This window comes from Neolamprologus multifasciatus, chromosome 2, assembly GCF_963576455.1.
Source record: "Neolamprologus multifasciatus chromosome 2, fNeoMul1.2, whole genome shotgun sequence".
Classification (NCBI taxonomy): domain Eukaryota; kingdom Metazoa; phylum Chordata; class Actinopteri; order Cichliformes; family Cichlidae; genus Neolamprologus; species Neolamprologus multifasciatus.
Window position 1 is genome coordinate 31,931,159 of NC_140440.1, and position 20,102 is coordinate 31,951,260.

At 41.4% G+C, this 20,102-nt stretch overlaps 1 protein-coding gene across 4 annotated transcripts; it reads right to left on the reverse strand.

The window, feature by feature from the left end:
* Positions 1 to 465: 465 nt before the first annotated feature.
* Positions 466 to 19,237, reverse strand: foxo4 (forkhead box O4). 4 transcript variants are annotated; one of them, XM_085169955.1, is made up of 5 exons: positions 16,773 to 19,237; positions 12,062 to 12,884; positions 10,759 to 11,232; positions 6,947 to 8,476; positions 466 to 6,494 (listed from the first exon to the last, which is right to left on the reverse strand). In XM_085169955.1, exons 3-4 carry the CDS (start codon positions 11,200 to 11,202, stop codon positions 6,977 to 6,979), a joined length of 1,944 nt encoding a protein of 647 aa, XP_085026081.1. In that variant the 5' UTR covers positions 11,203 to 11,232; positions 12,062 to 12,884; positions 16,773 to 19,237; the 3' UTR covers positions 466 to 6,494; positions 6,947 to 6,976. The 4 variants fall into 4 exon arrangements, with proteins under 4 accessions (XP_085026081.1, XP_085026065.1, XP_085026072.1 ...); XM_085169939.1 differs by having other exon boundaries at positions 11,873 to 12,884; XM_085169946.1 differs by having other exon boundaries at positions 10,759 to 11,277; positions 16,773 to 19,236.
* Between the last annotated feature and the right edge of the window lie 865 nt (positions 19,238 to 20,102).

Here is a 20,102-nt window from a genome sequence, read left to right on the forward strand (position 1 = left end):
TTTCAGGATATTTCAGTGAAATATTGCTCTAATATTTTCAGTTTAGCTCTGGCACAGAGACTCTGAAACTAATCTGAAGAAGTCAGTAAGCTGTTTCTTACAGCGACGAGTAAGCTGAGCCACGTTTTTTTTGTTTTTTTTCTCCCCACTGACACGCTTCAGAGACGATCAAATCAGAGACTAAATGTTAGACCACGGGTCCTTTAAGACCTCGACCTTTCACAAAAGTACAAAAAATCAATTGGAGCGATTTTAAAAATAAATAACACTTAAGGTTGATCTGCGGCGGTGATGATGTGAGTTCAGATTTTTGTTCGGGGCTTTGTGTTAAAGCTTTTCTTTCTTTGTGTGAACTGTATCGAAGTAGATCATCACAGCAGAGAACCCGTGGTACACTTAACAGAGCGATGTGCAGAGTAGCTGTTAATAACACCTGTATCTCCTTTCTGTCTTTTCTTTTTACAGTTATTTTTTTGTAAACTTTTGGAGTACTTTTTGTTTTGTTTGTTTCTGGGTGACAGTAGGACCTACTTGTCATGCTGCGGCCTGGGTAGTTGTAGAAGTGTGACAGACTGTAGATTTAGAAATGGTAACTGCAGGATGTAGAACAGAAACTGAAGTCCATATCGACTAAAGCAAAAAGCGCTGTTAACACAGGTGCCTTCAGGCTAAAACTGGAGTGCTGCTGAAGTGGAAGGATGTGACGACTGGAGGCTGAACGTGGGCCGGAAACGAGCCCGGCTGACAGGCGGGAAAGCTTTTCCTGCCCGAGTGGGAGCAGTTTTTGTTTTTCTTTCTTGGTGTTGGTCGGCGCCGGTTCTGATGAACGTTGCAGCTGTGAACGCCCATGTTTTCTAACAGACACCTTCTACAAGCCCCAGCAACTCAGCAAGAGCCTTTGACACAGATGGATGTTAAAAATGTTCAACTTTAGTAGACTTTAAAAAAAAAAAAGACCTTACCTTAAAATAAATAACCTAAAAAAAGAGAATAAGTGCAAAGACAAAAAAATGTTTTTGTTTTTTTTTTTGAAAATGTGAAGAAATGTTTTTCTATAAAGATGCTCTATGAAAAATAAATCTGCCTACTGTTGTCTGTTCCTCCAAAGAGAAAAGCCTGAGGCTATTTAGAGTTTAAAAGCTCTGTGGTACACCCAGACATTTAATTTCTTATAAATCCTTTTGCCAGCTGATACCTTTGGCTCAGTTTTAACTCTCTGATTCACAAGTCATATTTCAAAAGGTGTGATTTAAATCTTATGGGTTTCTTTTATTTGATTTTTTTTTTAATGTTTATACTTACAGTAATTGAAAACATAATTGTATAAAAACATCTTTTATTTTACACAGGCCACTTGCAGCTTCTTGAATGCCCACTGGGGGGCAGTGCTATATCAGTGCTGCTGCTATCAGTTCAGAAACACAAGCGCTCAAACCCTTTTTTTTTTTTTCTGTTTTCAGTTGTTTGATTTGATATCTTATCACTTCCCACGACATCAAATATGTTTGAATTACCTGTTTTTAGGTAAATGGGGCATCACATATCATCAGCACAATCTGAGGTCACTGCAAAGAGACTGCTTGCTTCCAGTGATAGATTTCATCAGTGATAGTGCTGCGTGCCAGAGAACTGGCCAGTGTACTCATGATAATATATGATATTTCAATCTATCATTTCTTTATATTTTCTATTTGGGAAATAGGTAACGGAATGCATTGAAAAGTACAAACATGCATGGAAATACAATATACAAGGCAAAAACAGTGTTTGTACGAGTCAATATTTAGTATGACCTTTATTCTTCAACACAGCCTGAGGGTCCGTCTTCAGGAATAGTTCTCCGGACTTCTTGAAGGAAATTCAAAGTTCTTCGGATGTTTGCCGTGTTTTTTTTCTGTTCTCTGTCAAGATTTTTCAATAATTCTGAGGTTCTGGGAATGCCAGTCCAGGACTGAGTTCAATTGTGAGTTTTTCTATCCAGGTATCCTTTTATTGTATTGGCATTGTTTGGGATCACTGTCATGCTGAAGAATTAGGCTGTTGCCTATCAGATGCTTTTCAAATGGTATTACATGGTGGATCCCAAGACCAATTTCCAAAGTCCTTGCAGGCTCAAGATATTTGCATAGCATATCCTCCTACAGTGTTGGGGAGTAACGGAATACATGTACCGCCGTTACGTATTTAAAATACAAAATATGAGTAACTGTGCTGCAGGGAGAATGGACTGCCATACCCGTTATGTGTCTGTGGCGAGGAGGGAGAAAAAGGCGAGTGGAAAAGTACGAGTTGTTATCAAGCAAAAACGGGAGCTGGAAGCATGTAAATATAATAATAACCACTGCAGCCAAGAAGAGAGCCTGACGAGCCCAGTTGTAAGTAAGCTATTAAGACTCGACTGTACACCGTGTTCGTGTTTTCCTCCAAAAACAATAAGTTCTGTTGGAGCAGCCTTTCAACGCCTCTCTTTGTCTCTCGCAAGCAAAGTTGACCCAGACAACAAAGTAAAGCTATTTTTCGGCTACGAGCCCAACACGGAACCGCTGTATTAGCCAGAGGTCCCTTTACTACGGTTCAGAGCCGCGGACCTTCAGTAACAGTAAGAAATCACAGCAATAGTACATTCATGTAGTTGTAAACAGCATGATAATATATTAAGTAATCAAAGTATTCAGAATACGTTACTCTCATTGAGTAACGTAACGGAATATGTTACAGAATACATTTTGGGGAATGTATTCTGTAATCTGTAATGGAATACATTCTAAAAGTAACCTTCCCAACACTGTCCTCCTAGGAAAAAATATTACTATGTCCTGGAAAGAGTTACTGTATAATTGTAGGCTTATAATAAGTTTTTAAGTCAGAATGATGATGAATTATGAATGATGAATTTTGAATGATGGTGTTTAAGTTTTCATTTGTGCATACTGAGGAAGGCTGTGACATAAGGTTTTAAGATGAATAACTATCAGCACAAAGTGCATACCTGTACGCAAGTGACGGGATCCTTGGATCACAGCGGCCTCTAGTGGAAGACCTAAACAAGTGCACCATGTCTGAAGCGTCACAAGTCATCAATGAGCAGGAAAAGTGGGTTAAACAGTTTATTGAATCGATTTTTGCTGTTCAGAACTGTTTGTCATCTCTGGCTGACTTTAACAATGTGTAAAGAAAGAAAACTAATAAAGAGGGGAGCAGGGGATGAAAAAGAAACTATCAACATGATTTTAAAAAAATCATTAACATAATTGGCTTATGCACAACTTCCCACCCTACCCAATGGAAAAAAACAAATCCACCCTTGCCAAATGCTAAAATACTGTATCAAATAGGGGCGATTTAAAATGTAAAAACATAAAGGGACTAACTGCTACTTAAAAAAGCTGAAGGACGAAGAATATGCACAAAGTTACATAAGGGGAGACACAAGAGAAGTAATAACATCACACCTGACTGCTTCAAGGAGGCAACAGTAAACTAGAGACATCAAAGTAGATTCTCACCAACCAGCCGCCGCTCCTTTAGTCAGATGTTACTAAAATTTCCCCAACTGTGGAACTCGGTTAAGGAAAGAAACAGAAAAAAGGGTGCAAAAATAATAACAAAAGTAATCGTGTTATGATTCAAAATAAGTCCAGTTACCCTGTTTTTAGATTTAAAAGACCAGGTTGGGTCAAGGGTCGGGTTTACTACATCACATATAGAAAAAATAAAAATAACAAGGAGGAGGAAAGTATGGAGTCTTTTTTTTTTTTTTTTTTTTAAATCTTGTCTGCAAAATATAAATTACTAGTGCACACAAGGTAAATAACTCCTGCAGGAGATAATTAACTTGTGTGCACATCATAATATCCTCACACGGCACAGTAGGGGTTCTGTATTAATTCCTACTGATTGCGTGTGAACTTCTACCATAACACCAAGTCGTTATCCTTGTGCCGTATACAAAAAAATTCCCCCGATATGCACCCCTTGCATTGTGGCATATTCCAGGATAACATCACAACTGATATGACATCTAGCACCATTACAAAACCAAACAAATGAGAATTTTTTAAAAAAAGGAAATATTTGTGGGTGACAAAAACAAAACAGAAAGAAGAAGAGTGCTTTAAACATATCAGAGGCTAACATATTCACACAGCTACAGCGAAATGATGAATAATAAACTCCAGGGATTTTTTTTAAATTAAATTAAAAAAACGAAACAAAAACACAAAAAGTTAGTTAAGAAAGGGGAGAGATGACAAAATAAGCGTCGCTACACAGTAAAATCGTGCTATAGTGTTTTAAATATTGGCAGCAAAACAAAACAAAACTACCGAGGGGACAAGCTAGCTGTGATTTACACGGCTGAGAAGCTAAAATTAAAAGTGAAGTCAAATTTGGGATGCGAGGGGGGGGAGCTGTGAGTTGGTTTCCAGTCTGCATACAAGAAAAATTGTGCAAAATAAAGTTCATTTATTCATTTTTGTTTATTTTTTTGCCGGCATCTGATTAGGTCTGTGCAGAAGTGTTGTTTTTCCTGAGAGGTAACGGTTGCATGAGCCTCGTTTTGAGATGAACTTTTTTTTTTTCTATTTGATGCATTTTTTAAAAATTGTTTTTTTTACTTGGACTCAAAGAAAGAAAAAAGAAAACAGGAAGCACGAGGCAGGCGGCTGGAAATCTGCTTTAAAACTGTCAAGTATTTGCCTCTTTCAACTTTTAAAGTCACCTTACAGGTATCTCTCGCTTATATATATATATATGTATGTATGTATATTTGCTGTTTTGCAAAGCTTATGTACACTGAGTATACTCAGGCCCAAGCGCTCCCTACATGTCATGCCAATGCAAATATTAGTGTTCCTTTGGTTATGTAAAAAAAAGAAAAGAAAAAAGAAAGAACTCTACATGCATCTCATTCTTTACAAAAATAAAAGTATAGAAAATTACAGTTAAAAATGATCTGAGAATGCTTCTTCCATGTGTAAAAAAACATCACTTGTCATTAGTAATATATTCATACGTATTAATATCTGATTTCCATCTAAACTGTATATTAAAACTATCATCAAATATATTCTTTTTTGTACTTCTCACACAGTGAATTAATTTTTCTTTTCCAACGTTAGTACTGAATAATAAAAAAACGTCCGACAATATATCGGGAAAATGTTAAATAGCAAAAACAAACCCTTGAGGGAGGGACTTTTTTTTTTTCTTTCTCAAATTTCCTTCAAAAGATAGGTCTGCATAGCATCGTGTACCTGCGCAATTTGTACATTTACAGGATCATAAACTCTCTTCTTTTGAAATGGTACAACCTAATAAGGATGCATCTTTTAGTGTGGGGTCCCTGTGTTGCAGGAAACCTAAGTGCTTTGAAAATGCACAGACTCGAGGGAAATAAAGGAAGAAGAAGAAGAAGAAGGAGTCAGGTTGGACAGTGGAGGCATGTCAGCTGTCTAGGACAATGTAATACTTGGCCAACCAATCACTCGTTAGCGTATGGATTTACCCTTGAATGCCCCGTGTGTAAATTCACAAATCCCATTTCTTCATTTTGTTAGTTCAACTGCACATCAGAGTTTAAAAAAACAAAACAAACACGCTCTATCTGACATCTACCTTAACACAATGGATTGAAGTAAAAAAAAAAAAAAAAAGCCAAACTGCAAGTACATACCCTCTCAACTCTTTTCTCTAAAATCATGAATTTAAAAATCATACATTTAATCAGGGCAAGATGTGCAACCACATGTTTCATGCCTCCGGCCGTCCCATCTTTATCTTCCACCTGTTCACAACAGTCCTCTTGCTCTCTTTATCTGTATCGAGGTCGGTGCAGCAGGGCAAGTGTACCTCATTCAGACGAGCATTTGGTCTGGCAAGTCACGCCGAGCGGGAAAACTGGCCATTTCTCCAAAAATCAAAACAAAACAAACAACAACAACAACAAAAAAACAGTCCATCAAGTCTCTCAAACCAGCGCCTTTGAGATCCGGAGTACCATATCTGCCCTAAAGCTTTTGTCGTGTAACATAACTAAAGTGGAAACTCATTCCAGCCAGAGGGAGGGAGGGAGGAGGGGTGGGGACGGGGAAATAGGTGATTTGTCTTGTCAATCTAAAAAAACAAACAAAAAACAAAAACCAAACCAAAAACCATCAAGTCACACATTAAAAAAAAAAAAATCAGTTTGCAGTGAAAAACAAACAAACAAAAAAACAAACAACAACAAAAAAGGCTAGCAGCCCAATCGTCCGAGTGTTATTTAAAAAACCCCAAAACAAAACCAAACAAAAATAAAAATAAACAGAAAGTTGTGCATAGTAGCCTGAATCTCCTCCGTGTCCTCTGCATGTCTTGGCACGTGATATGAGTGAGGTCTTCGTTTGTAAAAGTCCGAGAGAAACGGCGCATTTTGAAGACAAGCATCTTCGGCCAGCAGGGAGGAGAGATCAACCGGTGGTTGCGTGACGTTATCTTGATGGGAGATTAGTTTCCTGCAAAGACGATAGAGAGGATCATTCACCTCGCTGTCGCTTAAAAAGGCCGTTTGAGAAGATCTGTTAGTCTGCACGCAATGCTGTGAGTAATGAGCAGATCTTTGTGAAAAAAACTAAAAGGGGTGGACATGTAAAATAGTCAATCTACAGTGACAGAAAAAAACTGAATAAAGATAAAAACGCTTTAGATTAGAAAGTCGGAAAATACTGAAAATACTACGTTTTTTTCATTTAATATAATGTAGATTTTTTTTAAGGAACAGTTGATCACTGAAGGTCATTTTCACTAAATCCTAAATTAAAATGCTAAATATTCTCTAGATTTTCTGCTTTTCTTTACTTCGCACCACCGTGAATTGAATATATTTAAGTTTTCAACACCTAAAGACTATTTTTTTTTATTCTTTAGACTAGTAAATAGTTCGTGTCTCTGACAGTGGTTGGTGTACCTGGCTAACACCGTGTGGTCAGTTGAGTGATTAGCTGGGCACCCAGTTGTGAGCGGAGCCCTGCGTGGTGGTCGGTCCCGGGTAGCCTTGGCCTCCAGGCAGCATGGGGTCGAAGTTGAAATCGAGGCCGTCTCCGTCCATGAGGTCACTGTTGATTATGTAGTCCACATCGCAATCCAGGTTTTCGGTGAACATGTCAATGTCAATGTCCGTAGGGAGCCGATCTGGACCGGTGGGGAAGCAGGACGGCACTCCAAACTGACTGATTCCCGGCAGGGTGGTGATGGGCCCCCCGTGTTGCGAGCCTACGGCTGGTAGCGCGGCGTGTTGGGCTTTGAGGGCAGAGAGCTGTGACGGGTCCTGAGACAGACCTGAGAGGATCATCCCCATCTGAGAGTGATGCTGGTGTTGTTGCTGGTGTTGTTGGTGTTGTTGGTGCTGCTGCTGCGCCGGTGGTGGTGGCTGCTGCTGCTGCTGGTGGTGAAGGTGATGCTGCTGAGGCTGCATCTGTGCCTGCAGCCCGATGGGGGACACGGTGTTCGGCTCCAATCCCTTACCCAACCTTACTCCTGCAACAGACGGACCCATCATTCCCACCCCTCCAGAATTCGGCATGATGGAATCCACTTGGGCCATCAGGACATCACTGGGAGGAGGGGAGTCAGAGGTGAGCAGCGCTTCCAAGCTGGAGGGTACGTGGGCGCTGTAATGGCCGCTCCCACGGGAGCTGGGGGTGGGCATTGGGTTGAAGAGGGAGTTGCTGAACGTCGTCTGCTCTTTGCTGCCGGGCCCGCAGGGAGACACGGAGGTGGTGGCCCTGGTGTGGGTAGGGGCCTGTGGGAGGCTGGATGAAAGCTGATGGAAGGAGGGGAAGCTGGAGCCTCGAGGCAGCAGGGTGGAAGCGGAGGGCAGTGGAGTGGGAGGTGCTGGTGGGGCTGTGCTGGGACTGGCCCCTCCCTGCTGTCCAGTCATCAGAGTGAGGCCATCGATCAGGTCCAGCTCCTCCATGAGCGTCTCGGTGAGGGTGGGGGTCAAGTTGCTGGCAGAGAACCGCCCCAGCAGGCCGTCATCAGGCAGGTTGTCGTCATCCTCCTGGCCCGGAGCAATGGGGGACAGACGTCCGCTCAGGGTGCTGGCGTTAGAGCTCGTGCGCGGGCGGAAGGTGGTCCACATATCCGTGTCGTCCAGGCTGCCGCGGGACGAGGGGCTGCTGCTGTTCACCCCCCATTTGGAGAACTGCTGGGATGAGTTAGGGCTGTCTGCGCCTGCCGAGCCCGTGGCACCATCGCCCTGCAACACACCTGCGGTGCCTCCCAGGCCGGCCGCTCCCGCCTGCTTCTTGGTCTGCTTGGCCCTCATGCGGCTCTTCAGCAGCTTACTGCTGTTGTCCATGGATGCAGCCCGGCGACGCGGCGCCTTGCCGGTCTTGCCTCCTTCGGGGTTGAGCATCCACCAAGAGCTCTTCCCGGTCGATTCATTGTGTACCCTCAGAAACTTGTTGTGGAGTGACAAATTGTGGCGAATTGAATTCTGAAAATCAAAAGGTAAAGAAACAAAAAAAAAAAAAAAATGAATTGAATTGAAACTCACAGGAGAATCCAGTAATAGAAAAGATGCTGACAGAATGAAAACTTTCAGGATAAAAAGCATTTTAAACCTTATTTTGGAGCAAACTTTTCTACTTTTGTGTTTTTTAACAGATTTCACTTTTTATTCTGTGAATGCATTTTTACATTGTTGTAAAAGTAGCCACTGAAATTAAAGTTTATTTATTAAATAATGCTTTACAATAACTCCCCAAAGGTATTCCAAGGTGGTTGCAGAGTGGTGAAACTTGCTTTTATTACACTGGTGATTTGCAGATGAATCACTTATCTTTAAATGAGAATAACAAAATTAAAGTATGGCTGTGGATATAATCTTTAGTAAAGGATTTTCAAAATAGTTTTTGTCTCATCTTGGATGACACAAAATGTATTTATTATCTCTAAAAAGGGTTTAAACCAAAACAGATGATCGTAGACGGTAACAAGCCCGAACAATTACAACTTTGTTTCGAAGGGTTTCACACCAACGCTTGCTGGGAACCACCCGTCTGTGCTAACAGTACAAAAATGTGTCTCAAAATTCCCCTCAGAGCAAATCATTTATTCTACAAGAGTTAAAAAAGGTGTCATTAGTTATCAAGAGTTATTATATTTCACAATTTTGTTTTCTATTTGTTTTTTAATGCTCAGCATTTTTTGCTTTTTTTCATGTTGTTTTCACACATGAAGTTAGTTTATTCTCATAATCAGTTTTTGAGTTTGTAAACTTGTAGCTTTTTCAGGTGGTTTGGCTTATTTTCACAAAAATAAAACTCCAAATGAACTAAAAGAAAAAAATAATTAAAAAACCGCATCACTTCAAATCATGTGACCAATTAATGGACTCCCCCAGAAACATCCAAGTATTGGCCAGATTTGTCTGGGCCAGGAGCAACAAAAAGAGCGAACAGTAAGAAGGTTTTCTTGACTAGTGGATAAGACTGAGAATTTACATCCATTTTTACAGTAAAGTAAAGTACTCTGCAGAATGCTACAGGAAGCTGTTTAGCTTGTACTTGCAGCGTACACCTGCTAGTTGTGTCAGATCGGGATCAGATCATAAACAAAATGCTCTGGAGTTCATTTGTAATTGGACTAAGACCACCTCATCCAGAGGGTCTCGGTGTGGCTGTTTTCGATTACAGGGTCCACATCAGTACAAATGAGTGTGGCCTCAGCTTTAGTTTTATTGAGGAGGTATCTGTCTCCTCCTAGCATAACAATATCAGAAGAAGTATTAAAATACAAACTCAACATGCTGTTTAGGCAGCCGGCGTGACGCAGACACCACAAGTATGAATAAACATCTGCACCAAAGCCTCCTCGTGCCTCTTGCAGCTTGACAAAATTGTCAAAAGTGTAAAAATGAAGATGTTTCCAGTGCGTTTTATTTAACTTGGACTGCTTCTTATTGATCGCTTCTTTACTCGAGCACTCAAAGCATGTACACAACATGCCTCATTCACACCAGCACTTCTTTTTCTACCTGGGTGCCTTCTAGCTAACATTCAGGCTGTTCAGTATCTTGCCCAAGGATAACCAGAAGGTTGGTGGATCGATCCCTGGCTGCTCCAGTCTCCATCCCAAACATCCTTGAGCATCCCTGATGCAACCATCAGAGTGTGACTGTTAGATAGAAAGCACTTAAGCATTTGGGGGGTGTTTGTGTAAATGAGGCATGTTGTATGAAGCGCTCCCAGTCCTCAGGTAGAGTAGAAAAGCATCTTTTTTCACCCAGTGACAGTCAACAACCAATGCCAACCACCTAGCAACTGCATCACCTCCAAAATGTTTACAACTCTTAACAATGTGCACGAGGTCACGTGATTAACCTCAGTACTGCCTGTAAATGCCATCCAGGGGTTTTCCTTCCCCGCTAAAAGGAAAATAAGCAGAACTGTGATTTATAATATGTTTAACCACTTTTCCCAAAGCTTATTTACTTAAAGTTAAGTGTTTTCGTTTATTTTTAAAACTAGGACAACCAAAATGGCTGGCCTATGCACAAACTTGGGTTAAATAAGGAAACACACACTCTCTGCCTTAACTCTTAATGCAGCTCTGTGGTGTGCCAGGAAAAACTCTTACTGACACATTTACCTGATGGACCTAAGTGTTTATTTTATTACAGTTCAGCTTAACTCCTAAAACTAAAAGGCCCATAAACATAAAGATAACCTTGGCTGTGTACTGACTCAGATGATTCCCTGCAGATGAAGCCCTCACCTTCCAGCCGGCGGAGCTGTTGCTGTCTCCTTTGTCTCTGAAGTAAGGCACAGTTTTCACCATCCACTCGTATATCTGCGCTAGCGTCAGCCTCTTCTCGGGTGAGTTCTCGATGGCCTGGCTGATCAGGTCCGCGTAGCTCTGGTTCCCCCACGCGTTGCGCCGGGAGGATCCTTTGCGCGGCGTCGCTCCGGGTCCGCCCACGCCGGCCACGACCCCGCCCTCCACGGACGCCGCAGCCGCTTTCTCGGGCTCGGACGCAATTTGCTGGGGCTCGGGCTTGTCCTCGTCAGCGGGCGGGGTCCCGGCGGCGGACTCGGCGCCGTCCGCCCCCTCCGACTTGACAGCCGTGATGTCGGGCCTCGGCAGCGGCCACGTGCAAGAGCGAGGTCTGCTCTGCGGCTCAAAATCTGGGTCAATCGGGGGCACCGGCGACTCCTCCATGGCGGTCCTTCCACTCAGAGAGGTGTTCAACTTAAAACATTTAAAGTTTGACAGGTAAGTTTGAGCCGATGACACCTTAAGAGAAAACAAACACACCACCTTTAAAATAAACAAATAAACAAACAAAAATAAACAAACAATATGCTTCACCCTCGGCGGGGGTGTCAACCGAAGGGCCTAGAAAAGAGACGTAATAATCTGGACACGCCAACAGCCTCGGTTAATCCTCAGATTGGAGATTAGGGAACCCAAATAATCTCCTTAATAGTAACTATCATAAACCTTCAGATTTATATAGAAATAAGGAGGGCTGGGGCGCGACTCTCTTTGTTTGACTGACATCTAAAAAGATAGTAGCACAATGACAATGTGCACCAAAACATCTGGATCTAGACGGGGTTTGGGGCCGCATCTGGAAAATAATAATAATAATAATAATATTATTATTATTATTATTATTATTATTATTATTATTATTATTATTAATAATAATAATAATAATAATAATAGGCTATATATATATATATATATAAATAAACATGTGTGGCTAAAAATAGAAATTGAAGCCATTTAAAATCGCTTACATTGCTATATTTTACTTTCAAGAAGAGAGTGGTTTATATGCGGGTGGAGATTTTGTAATTATTGCGGATTAAATTTGTGAACTTACACGTGAAGTTTTCTTGTGAAACTATGCAGTATGCATGCGAGGATTAGCTGGCTGCTGTTACAAAGGAGCTTCTGGCTGTTCTTGTAAACAACCGGGCAGTCTGAGGTCTCCACAAGACCAGAAAAAGGGAGAGAAAACGACCAAAGTTTATTTATTTATTTATTTTAAGTTCCGCAGACATCCACTAACCGGTGCGGCTTAGTCAGTCAAAGTGAAGATGTGCGGCGGCTGATTGTCCGAGCTGGCGGTCTGTTCAACACTGCCCCGGTACGCTGGCACACGTCTCTGTCTGTCTTCTGGTGGGAAAAACGAGCCTCCGGCGAGGATAAGATGTCAGTAAGGACGCTTCGGGGTTTGTTTATAACACTAGAGAGATGACAGAAACGTGCAAAGAGAAGTCCGCGCCTCAGGTCTGCACGGTCCGCCACATTGCGGTCGGGCGCATGTCACCATCTGCCATGTTTCCCCACAGTCCTGCCGCGGCACACGATACTCGAAGAAGCGGGTTTTAAAAAGCCCACTCGACCGCAGCCCGGAACTCAGCCGACCCTCGTCTCGTTGTGTCGCTAACCAAGCCTCGCAGTTTCTCCGGGGGCGCTTGGGTGAAACTGGGGTCGCCTGCAGGTCTGTCGGCTCCCACTCGCCGCACTTTGAAAACAGCACCGATAGCCTCCGTAACGTTAGCCGCTTAAGCTCCTGCTACTCCAGAGTTTACAATCCGTGGAAAAGTCCGTGAAAAGCCTCCAATAACTTCCTCCAAGTTGCCGTTCCTAGTCCGCGCTGACTTTTGTAAAACTTCCTGCTGTTGTGTCGGTACAAATATTCACTCCTTCGGGATCTTTTCGACTTGTTTTGTTTTGTTTTGACTCGAGGGAAGACTCCCTTCTGACGTCTGTTTACCACTGTCAGGCAACGCACACTGCGCCTGCGCACAATGGAATTCTGGGAAGGCGAGTCCTGTGTGTGGCAGACGGTTCCGACGTAAACAGCCGCGCTCGATGGCAACATGTACCTGTAGTGGAACATTATGTAACAGTTTATGAACGTGTCCTAAGTACTCTTAGGCCATTTAAGGTATTACCGGTAATTAGAGACACGAGACAAGAAAAGACTGCAAAATTATATTATTTCATTATTTATAATTATAACCTTAAATTTTAATGTTTACTCATACATAGAGGTCCCTCTGAATACCTCCTCAATTTCCAGTTTTTAATAATACATTTTGTAAACTTGTATTGATTCTGTTTTATTTAGCTTTGTTGAATTTGACTGTGCTTTATTACTTTATTACATGTGATATTACTTAATAATTTTTTTTTAACTTTATGTAGTTATTTGTGATTTATTGTAATTTTCAGATTAGTTACATCTTACTAAACTATATCCTAATTTAAGCTATTTGTTAATGCTATTTAAAAACATATTGTCTTATTACCTGGAAAATGAATAAATAAGATTTTATGGTATTTTATAAATAATTATATTAATTAGCAATATGTTCACTCAGAAGGAGTAGAGACACCAATCTATTAGGCACTGCATCAGTAAGTACATTATGTGTAAAACTGTGCTAAATCAAATATGCAGTTCTACCCACTGTGGCTACTACAATTAAAAAACAATTTTGCATCCATAGGTAATTCAGAACCCACCTCAAGTTTGTTAAAAATCGAAATCTATCCATTTTCTTCCACTTATTCAGTTCAGGTTGGGTTGGAGCCTATACCAGTCGCCACAGGGTGAGAGGTGGGGTACACCCTGGACAGATTGCCAGTGTATCACAGGACTAACACATAGAGACAGAGAACCATTTACATTTACATTAACACAGACATGTGAAGAACGTGCAGACTCCACACAGACAAGGCCCCAGACTGGATTTGAACCCGAGAACTTTAAATATGAAATCGAAATGGATGAAGAGCGACATAGTCTTCATTATAGGCCTCAGGCCAGAGTTAAATGCAAGGATTTGGGTTGGAATATCCAGTTTGGCACAGGCCATGCCACCACTGAAGGTCTGTGGTTCAATAACTTGTTCTTTCAGTTCACATGTTGGAGTGTCCTTGGGCAAGATGTCGCACCTGATGCAAGCACCGAAGAGTGAGATAAAAACATTATAACGTGTACCGAGTAAAGCTTTGTATGAATGTGAATGGCTGGATGTGGATACTAAATACCAGTCAATTAAAATTAAAATCTTGATATTCCTATTACCAAAAACATAGGTATATTCATTTATTTATTGGTTTATTTATATATCATGACAGAGTAATATATGTGGAACAATAGCGTAGTCTGTGTTATAAATGGAACGAAACAAGAGATATGAGGAGGGCACTTACATTAAACCTCATGAAACACCTGCTCTATTTTCAACTTAAACTTTAAGACTTTTTGTGAATTGAAAATGTGATGATTGCTTTTAAGTTTCCACTCAGGCACAGTGTATCTCTGTATGTATTCTGTAAGTTATATGTTCAGTTATTCAAAACATTAAAAAAAAAATGCTTGGGCCAACCTAGTTTTTAGGTCTTGGATGATCCAGGCATGCTACAGGTGTGTGTCTTAACCACCAGGATACCCGATGCTCTGCGTGAAGCTAATGCATACTCAGTAACCCTAGGCTCATGGCTGGTAATCCAGCTTTCTTGTACTAGATTTATGCTAGACTTTAGTCACGGAAGTCTCCTCTCAGAGCAGTCTTCAGGTTTTCAGTGAGCTGGTTCTACATACTATTTCATGAAGACCATGAAATTGATACAATACTAATAAATGGGCATGTGAGTTGAGATTATTGATCCCTTTGTGTATGGATACTACTCTGGAAATGTTATGATAACCACACAAGCCAGAGTACTCCCTGTGATAAATGGGAGGGTTGTGTTAGCAGGGGTATGCAGTCTAAAATCTGTGGCACATCAAACACGTGGAGACCCCTGGGGAAATATGGAGCTCCACAGAACTGTACAGAGGACATGTGGCATCTTTATAGAGGGAAGGGACAGAGTTGTTCTTCATGCTTTGCTATGGCTTTCACTGGGACAAGACCTCAACCCAAATAAACACAAAGAGGAGATTTTTGGATCCAAATCAAAAAATCAGGAAAGATCTTTTAAATAATGGTGTTGCATCTCTTCAGGAGACCTCCAGAGACACTTTATAGGGTTTTTTCCTTTAGTCTGTCACCCGTCTGACTCATGAAGCAACGACACATAATCGAATACAGAAGCCTTTTTTTTTTTAAGAAGACTCAACTCTCAGATGGTGTTTTCTGTGTTTTGGTCTTTGTGCGGTGGGAGCTTAATGAGCAGTGAAAAACTTGTAAATTAGGAAGTGAGAAAAGGCTTAGCTTACTCCACCATTGTTTATTAAAGGCAGGTACATTAGCCCGTCTGATCTCTCTTTGAATGGTTCGTGCTTTCACCTCCATATACCTTTTTTTGTGGTAATCCTTTTTCATTTTGAATACTCGTGTGGCTTCCTGCTCATTGTGATGAAAAGTAACACACCCCACCGATACTGCGCTTAATCTCCATCTTTAATGTTTGTCTTTAAATCCTGCACCCTTCCTCATTAGCTGAGTCATAATTCAGAGGAGGTATGTAAAAGGCTTCCTGTGTAAAATGCTTCAGTGGCACCAAGTGTCTGACTGCCAGGTGCAGACAAAGTTTGTCTGCCGCTCTGCTATGACTAATGCTCTGTAAATGCACAAGCTGCAGGATCAACATGTGCAATCAACATGTCGATTAGCTCTGTCTGTGTGTGGTTGTGCACCCTTTAACCCCAAAAGCAGACTCGGTGTGAGTGTTTGTGGTGTTTTAATTCACATTAAACACATTTTTGTAATTCAGTTTTTTGAAGTTAAGGCTTCAACAGGGGCTTACCACAAAAAAGGTGAATGTAGCACATAGGCCATGAGTCTGCACAGGAAAGGGGTCAGAAAAAGCTCATCTATATCACTGGCTTATTTTATCCCATCTCATTTAATTACTTGGTCCACTGCCACGTTCAGTAGTGCGCAAGCCTAAAAAAAAAAAAAGCCTAAAATTTGATAACCTGGTTCAGCGGGAAGTTTCATAGTCTATTAAAAGCTCCAAGTGTATTTTGTATGAACACTCTTCCTCAGCTGTCATCTGGTAATTCTACTGCAGTCCATTTATATGAGTTTACACTATATGGAGCGGCAAATAAAACGTGATAAAACCTGTGAAAGTTTACTGCCCTTAATTTCTTTCTGGGGAATTCTCATAAAACAGATAAAACATTCACTGTACCAACGCTTATTTTCTATAACTCTGTCACTGATGTTAAATTAGTGCAGCTTTGCTAAGGAAACTGTGATTATATCTCAATGCCTTGATTCATACCATTCAAGTGGCCCTTAAAAACTTGCATGAGGGTGGGTCAATAAACCTCAGGACCACTTTGAACGAGACAGCCCCGTGGTGGCAGAAATCTCTTGAATGAGAAGTGAAAAACCTGCATACCATCATTACTCAGTGATCTCCTGATGGTGGACTTGTGAACAATGGAATTACTCAGTGTGATAGAGGCCTTTAGTTACTGGAATCCTGGGTTTCCTTTTTACATCAAGGACTTTTACAACCTTCAGCTACTCCTGTGTGACAGTGTGATGTGGATTAGTTGTGATGATCAGACCGATCAACACACCTGATTCTAAATTCACCTTCAAGTTGACTGTTCATCCTAGAAGTTTGCAAAATTTTGTTTATATTGGATCATTTCATACCAAAGCTTTCATCCATTTGTCTAACTTTATGACTTAAACATTTCAAAATATTTTGGGTCATATTTATGTATAGATATGAAAATAATGTATTTAACTGTATTTAACCTTTAACCATCAAAAATGAATAAACTTACTTTTACTTACTTAGACTTAGTTCCTCCTGCGCCGGATGGCGCATTGGGCGGCAAGGGATCGCCAACGAGCTCGGTTTGCAGCCACATCTTCAGCCTCGTCCCATGAAAGATCGACCGCTTTAAGGTCCTCAATGAATGACTGTCTCCATGTCTGTTTTGATCTTGATACAAAGTCTTGAAAATCCGTCGGAGGCTGCGCTGTTGGAAAACATTCAGTTGTCGGGTGATTGTTGCCGTCGACTTCCATGTTACACTCGCATAGATAGCCATTGTTATGACTATTGTATTGAACAAACTTTGGACTTTGGATGATATCGAGATGGTGGTCGATCTCCAAACCAAACCAGATTCAAGTTGCGCATGGCCGATGCTGCCTTTCCGAGCCGACAGGCGATGTGCTTGTCCAAGCCACCGTCCAGTGTTATAACACTGACCTGATTGGACCAACGTTAACTGGAAGGTCATCCACGGGGCGGAAGGCGTATCGTCGACATACGTGCCGGTTGATTCAGGATTTCCTCGAAATGCTGGACCCATCGTTGGTCTTGTTCCTCCGCTGTTGTTAAAAAGCGGCCGTCCTTGCGCTTGACTGGTACTCCTCTGTCGCTTGGAGCACCGCTCAATTCCTGAACGATTCGATAAAGCGTTTTGGTATCATTCTTGTTTGCTGCCTCTTGCGCTTCTTGTCCTTTCCGTCCAATCCAATCCCGTTTGTCCCGTCGGCAACTCCGTTTGACCATTTGATCTATCAGCCGATAACGCATGTCCACTGCATCCAAGACTTGTCCTGGTGGCTCTCGTTCGCATACTTGCTTTACCTTGTTCCGCTCATCAATAAGGTCCCCCGTCCAATCAAAACTGGCTGGCCATTTCTGGATCCTTGAAACGAGTGACGTCGAAAGGTTTGGGGCGCTGACCGTTGGACACTGTTCTCGTGAGCCAGAGTCGACGCTTGGCGATGAGTGGTCTGAGCCGGTGTCCGCGCCCTGCCAACATCGCACGTCGAGTAACGATGACCACAATCGTCTCCGTACACAAATGAAATTGGTTTCGTTTTCGTATGTTCCTCCTGGAGCCCGCCACGTCGTCTTGTGTGCTCTCTTGTGTTGGAAAAAGGTATTCCCAAAGCAAAGGTCGTTTGTGGCGCAAAATGAACAGAGCCGGTCGCCATTATCAGTCGTGCGTGCCCCCAATCCATGGGGCCTGATGGTCGATTTGAATCCAGCCCAGTCCCCGTCCAGTTGTGCGTTATAGTCGCTAACCATTAACAGGTGATCGTGCCAGGGAATGGCTGCTAAAACGTCTTGGAGCTGGTCATAGAAGGCATCCTTGATTGTATCGTTTGCTTCCTCCATGGGAGCATAGTCCTGGATGAACGTGATCTTGGCCTGCCAAGAATGAAATCAAGCCGAGACGATGCGGTCGGAAACTGGTTCCCAACCGATCAATGCCTTTGAAGCCAACTTTGAAGTTGGCTTTGAAGCCAACTTCAACAAGTCGATAGTCGATAGTCATCAAAGACCTTTAGCCTTTGCATGCGGTATCCCATTCGGTAGAGTGATCTTACATTCCATGTCCCGATGCGAGTCGATATCCTTGCGTTGAGGAATGGTCGATCCATTGAGGGAGGGATGGTCGCAAGACTTTGGTCCGTCCTCTTCACTAGCGATTGACCTTCCTCTCCACTGATTGCTCATTGGGTTTCACTTGTCGCTTCTGTAGCATAGCAGGTTTTTACAGGAAGGGGTTGCTAGCCCCGACCAAACCTTCCTCCTTTATCCGGGCTTGGGACCGGCACTGGGGAGCGAGCTACCCAGAGGCGGAGTTAAGAAAAGAAAGGAAAAAAAGATAAAAACAAAACAGATATAGTTGTTGACTGAGATTTGCATGTTACTGTGAAACTGTGATGTCTGGGTTTCTGGGTGTTTTGCGACCGCTGGAATGAGGAGGGAGACATGTCAGCCAGCAGATCAGCAGATAACAGAAACCACTCGGTATTCTCCCTCAAATATTAACACTGAGTCAGGTTTTGTTTTGCTGCCAGACTCTGTGTGTGGTCTGTGATTGTTTGCAGTCTGCAGATAAAGTCTGGTTAGTGACAATTAAGTAATTTTGGGCAACGCTATAAACAGTAGTAGTAAACCAAATAGTTTGACTTTGACTTTAGTTGTACCATAATGGTGTAGGTTTAAGTTTATTAGATTGATCAGTATTGCTGAACTATGAAATATTTTGGGTGCAGTGTATTTTTTTTTACATACAGGTATAACAGAATAGCTTTAGTGTTGTTGTTTATTTAAGTCTAATATACCCTAGTAAGCTATACTACTTTTTCCTTTGGGAAGATACCATCTGTGCAGTCTGCAATTTTGTTGAAGAAAGATGTTGAATCTATTTAATTATTCTTGAAAAATAATTTAATTCTGTGCATTTTTTTTTCACACTGCATCAAATTAAAGTTGATTACGTCAATTAAGTATCATGAGGTGGGGGGTGGTTCCCTATTTTTTTGCTGGAAGTTTACAAACCTATTAGTTAGGTTGCTTAATATTAATACTTAATATTAATACTTTAAAATTCTGGTATTTTAAAGTACTCTTTAAAACACCAGAATAGGGAGGATTGAGTAGGTTTAAGTTTATTAGATTGATCAGTATTGCTGAACTATGAAATAATTTGGGTGCAGTGTATTTTTTTACATACAGGTATAACGGAATAGCTTTAGTGTTGTTGTTTATTTAAACTTGAGTATGAACTTATACAAAATGCAGCAAGATATTAAAAAACAGTTTTATTGATTAAAAAACGCACTATATCGGAGTCATATCAGTATCGGCAGATATCCAAATTTATGATATCGGTATCGGACATAAAAAAGTGGTATCGTGCCATCTCTAGTAATGATACAATAAATAGTTGTATATAATAGTGTTTTTTGTGGATATTTTGTTGAGTCCATTTACATATAGGGGATTTTAGTATACTTCACTGAAGAGCTAGGTACCACCCTGCCTAGAGCTCTTGCCCCTCCTTTTCCACCCAATCTCAAATTCTCTATATCTGCCACTGATGCAACAGAAGACAGAGTCAAAAATATATGAAGGAATACTGCATTCAAGACTGCTTTCTATTGTTTTGGGGTTTTTTGTTTGTTTTTTTGTTTTTTTAGATTTTTACTTTTTGGCTGGATGGGTTAGATTCAGGATACATAAGTATACACAGCAGATGATATTCTGTGGAAAGTGTTTTTTAAAAATATACATTTTCCTGTCACTCTAAGTCTTTATGTCATCAGCCCACATCTCTGTTTCCAAGATGTGACATATTATGGTCAGCTATT

Bases quoted from the DNA above. Each gene is read 5' to 3' on its own strand.
- foxo4 (XM_085169955.1), bottom strand. From the start codon at position 11,202: ATGGAGGAGTCGCCGGTGCCCCCGATTGACCCAGATTTTGAGCCGCAG. The intron at 8,477-10,758 runs GTGAGGGCTTCA...TTTGATTTTCAG, and splicing joins ACAGCTCCGCCGGCTGGAAG to AATTCAATTCGCCACAATTT.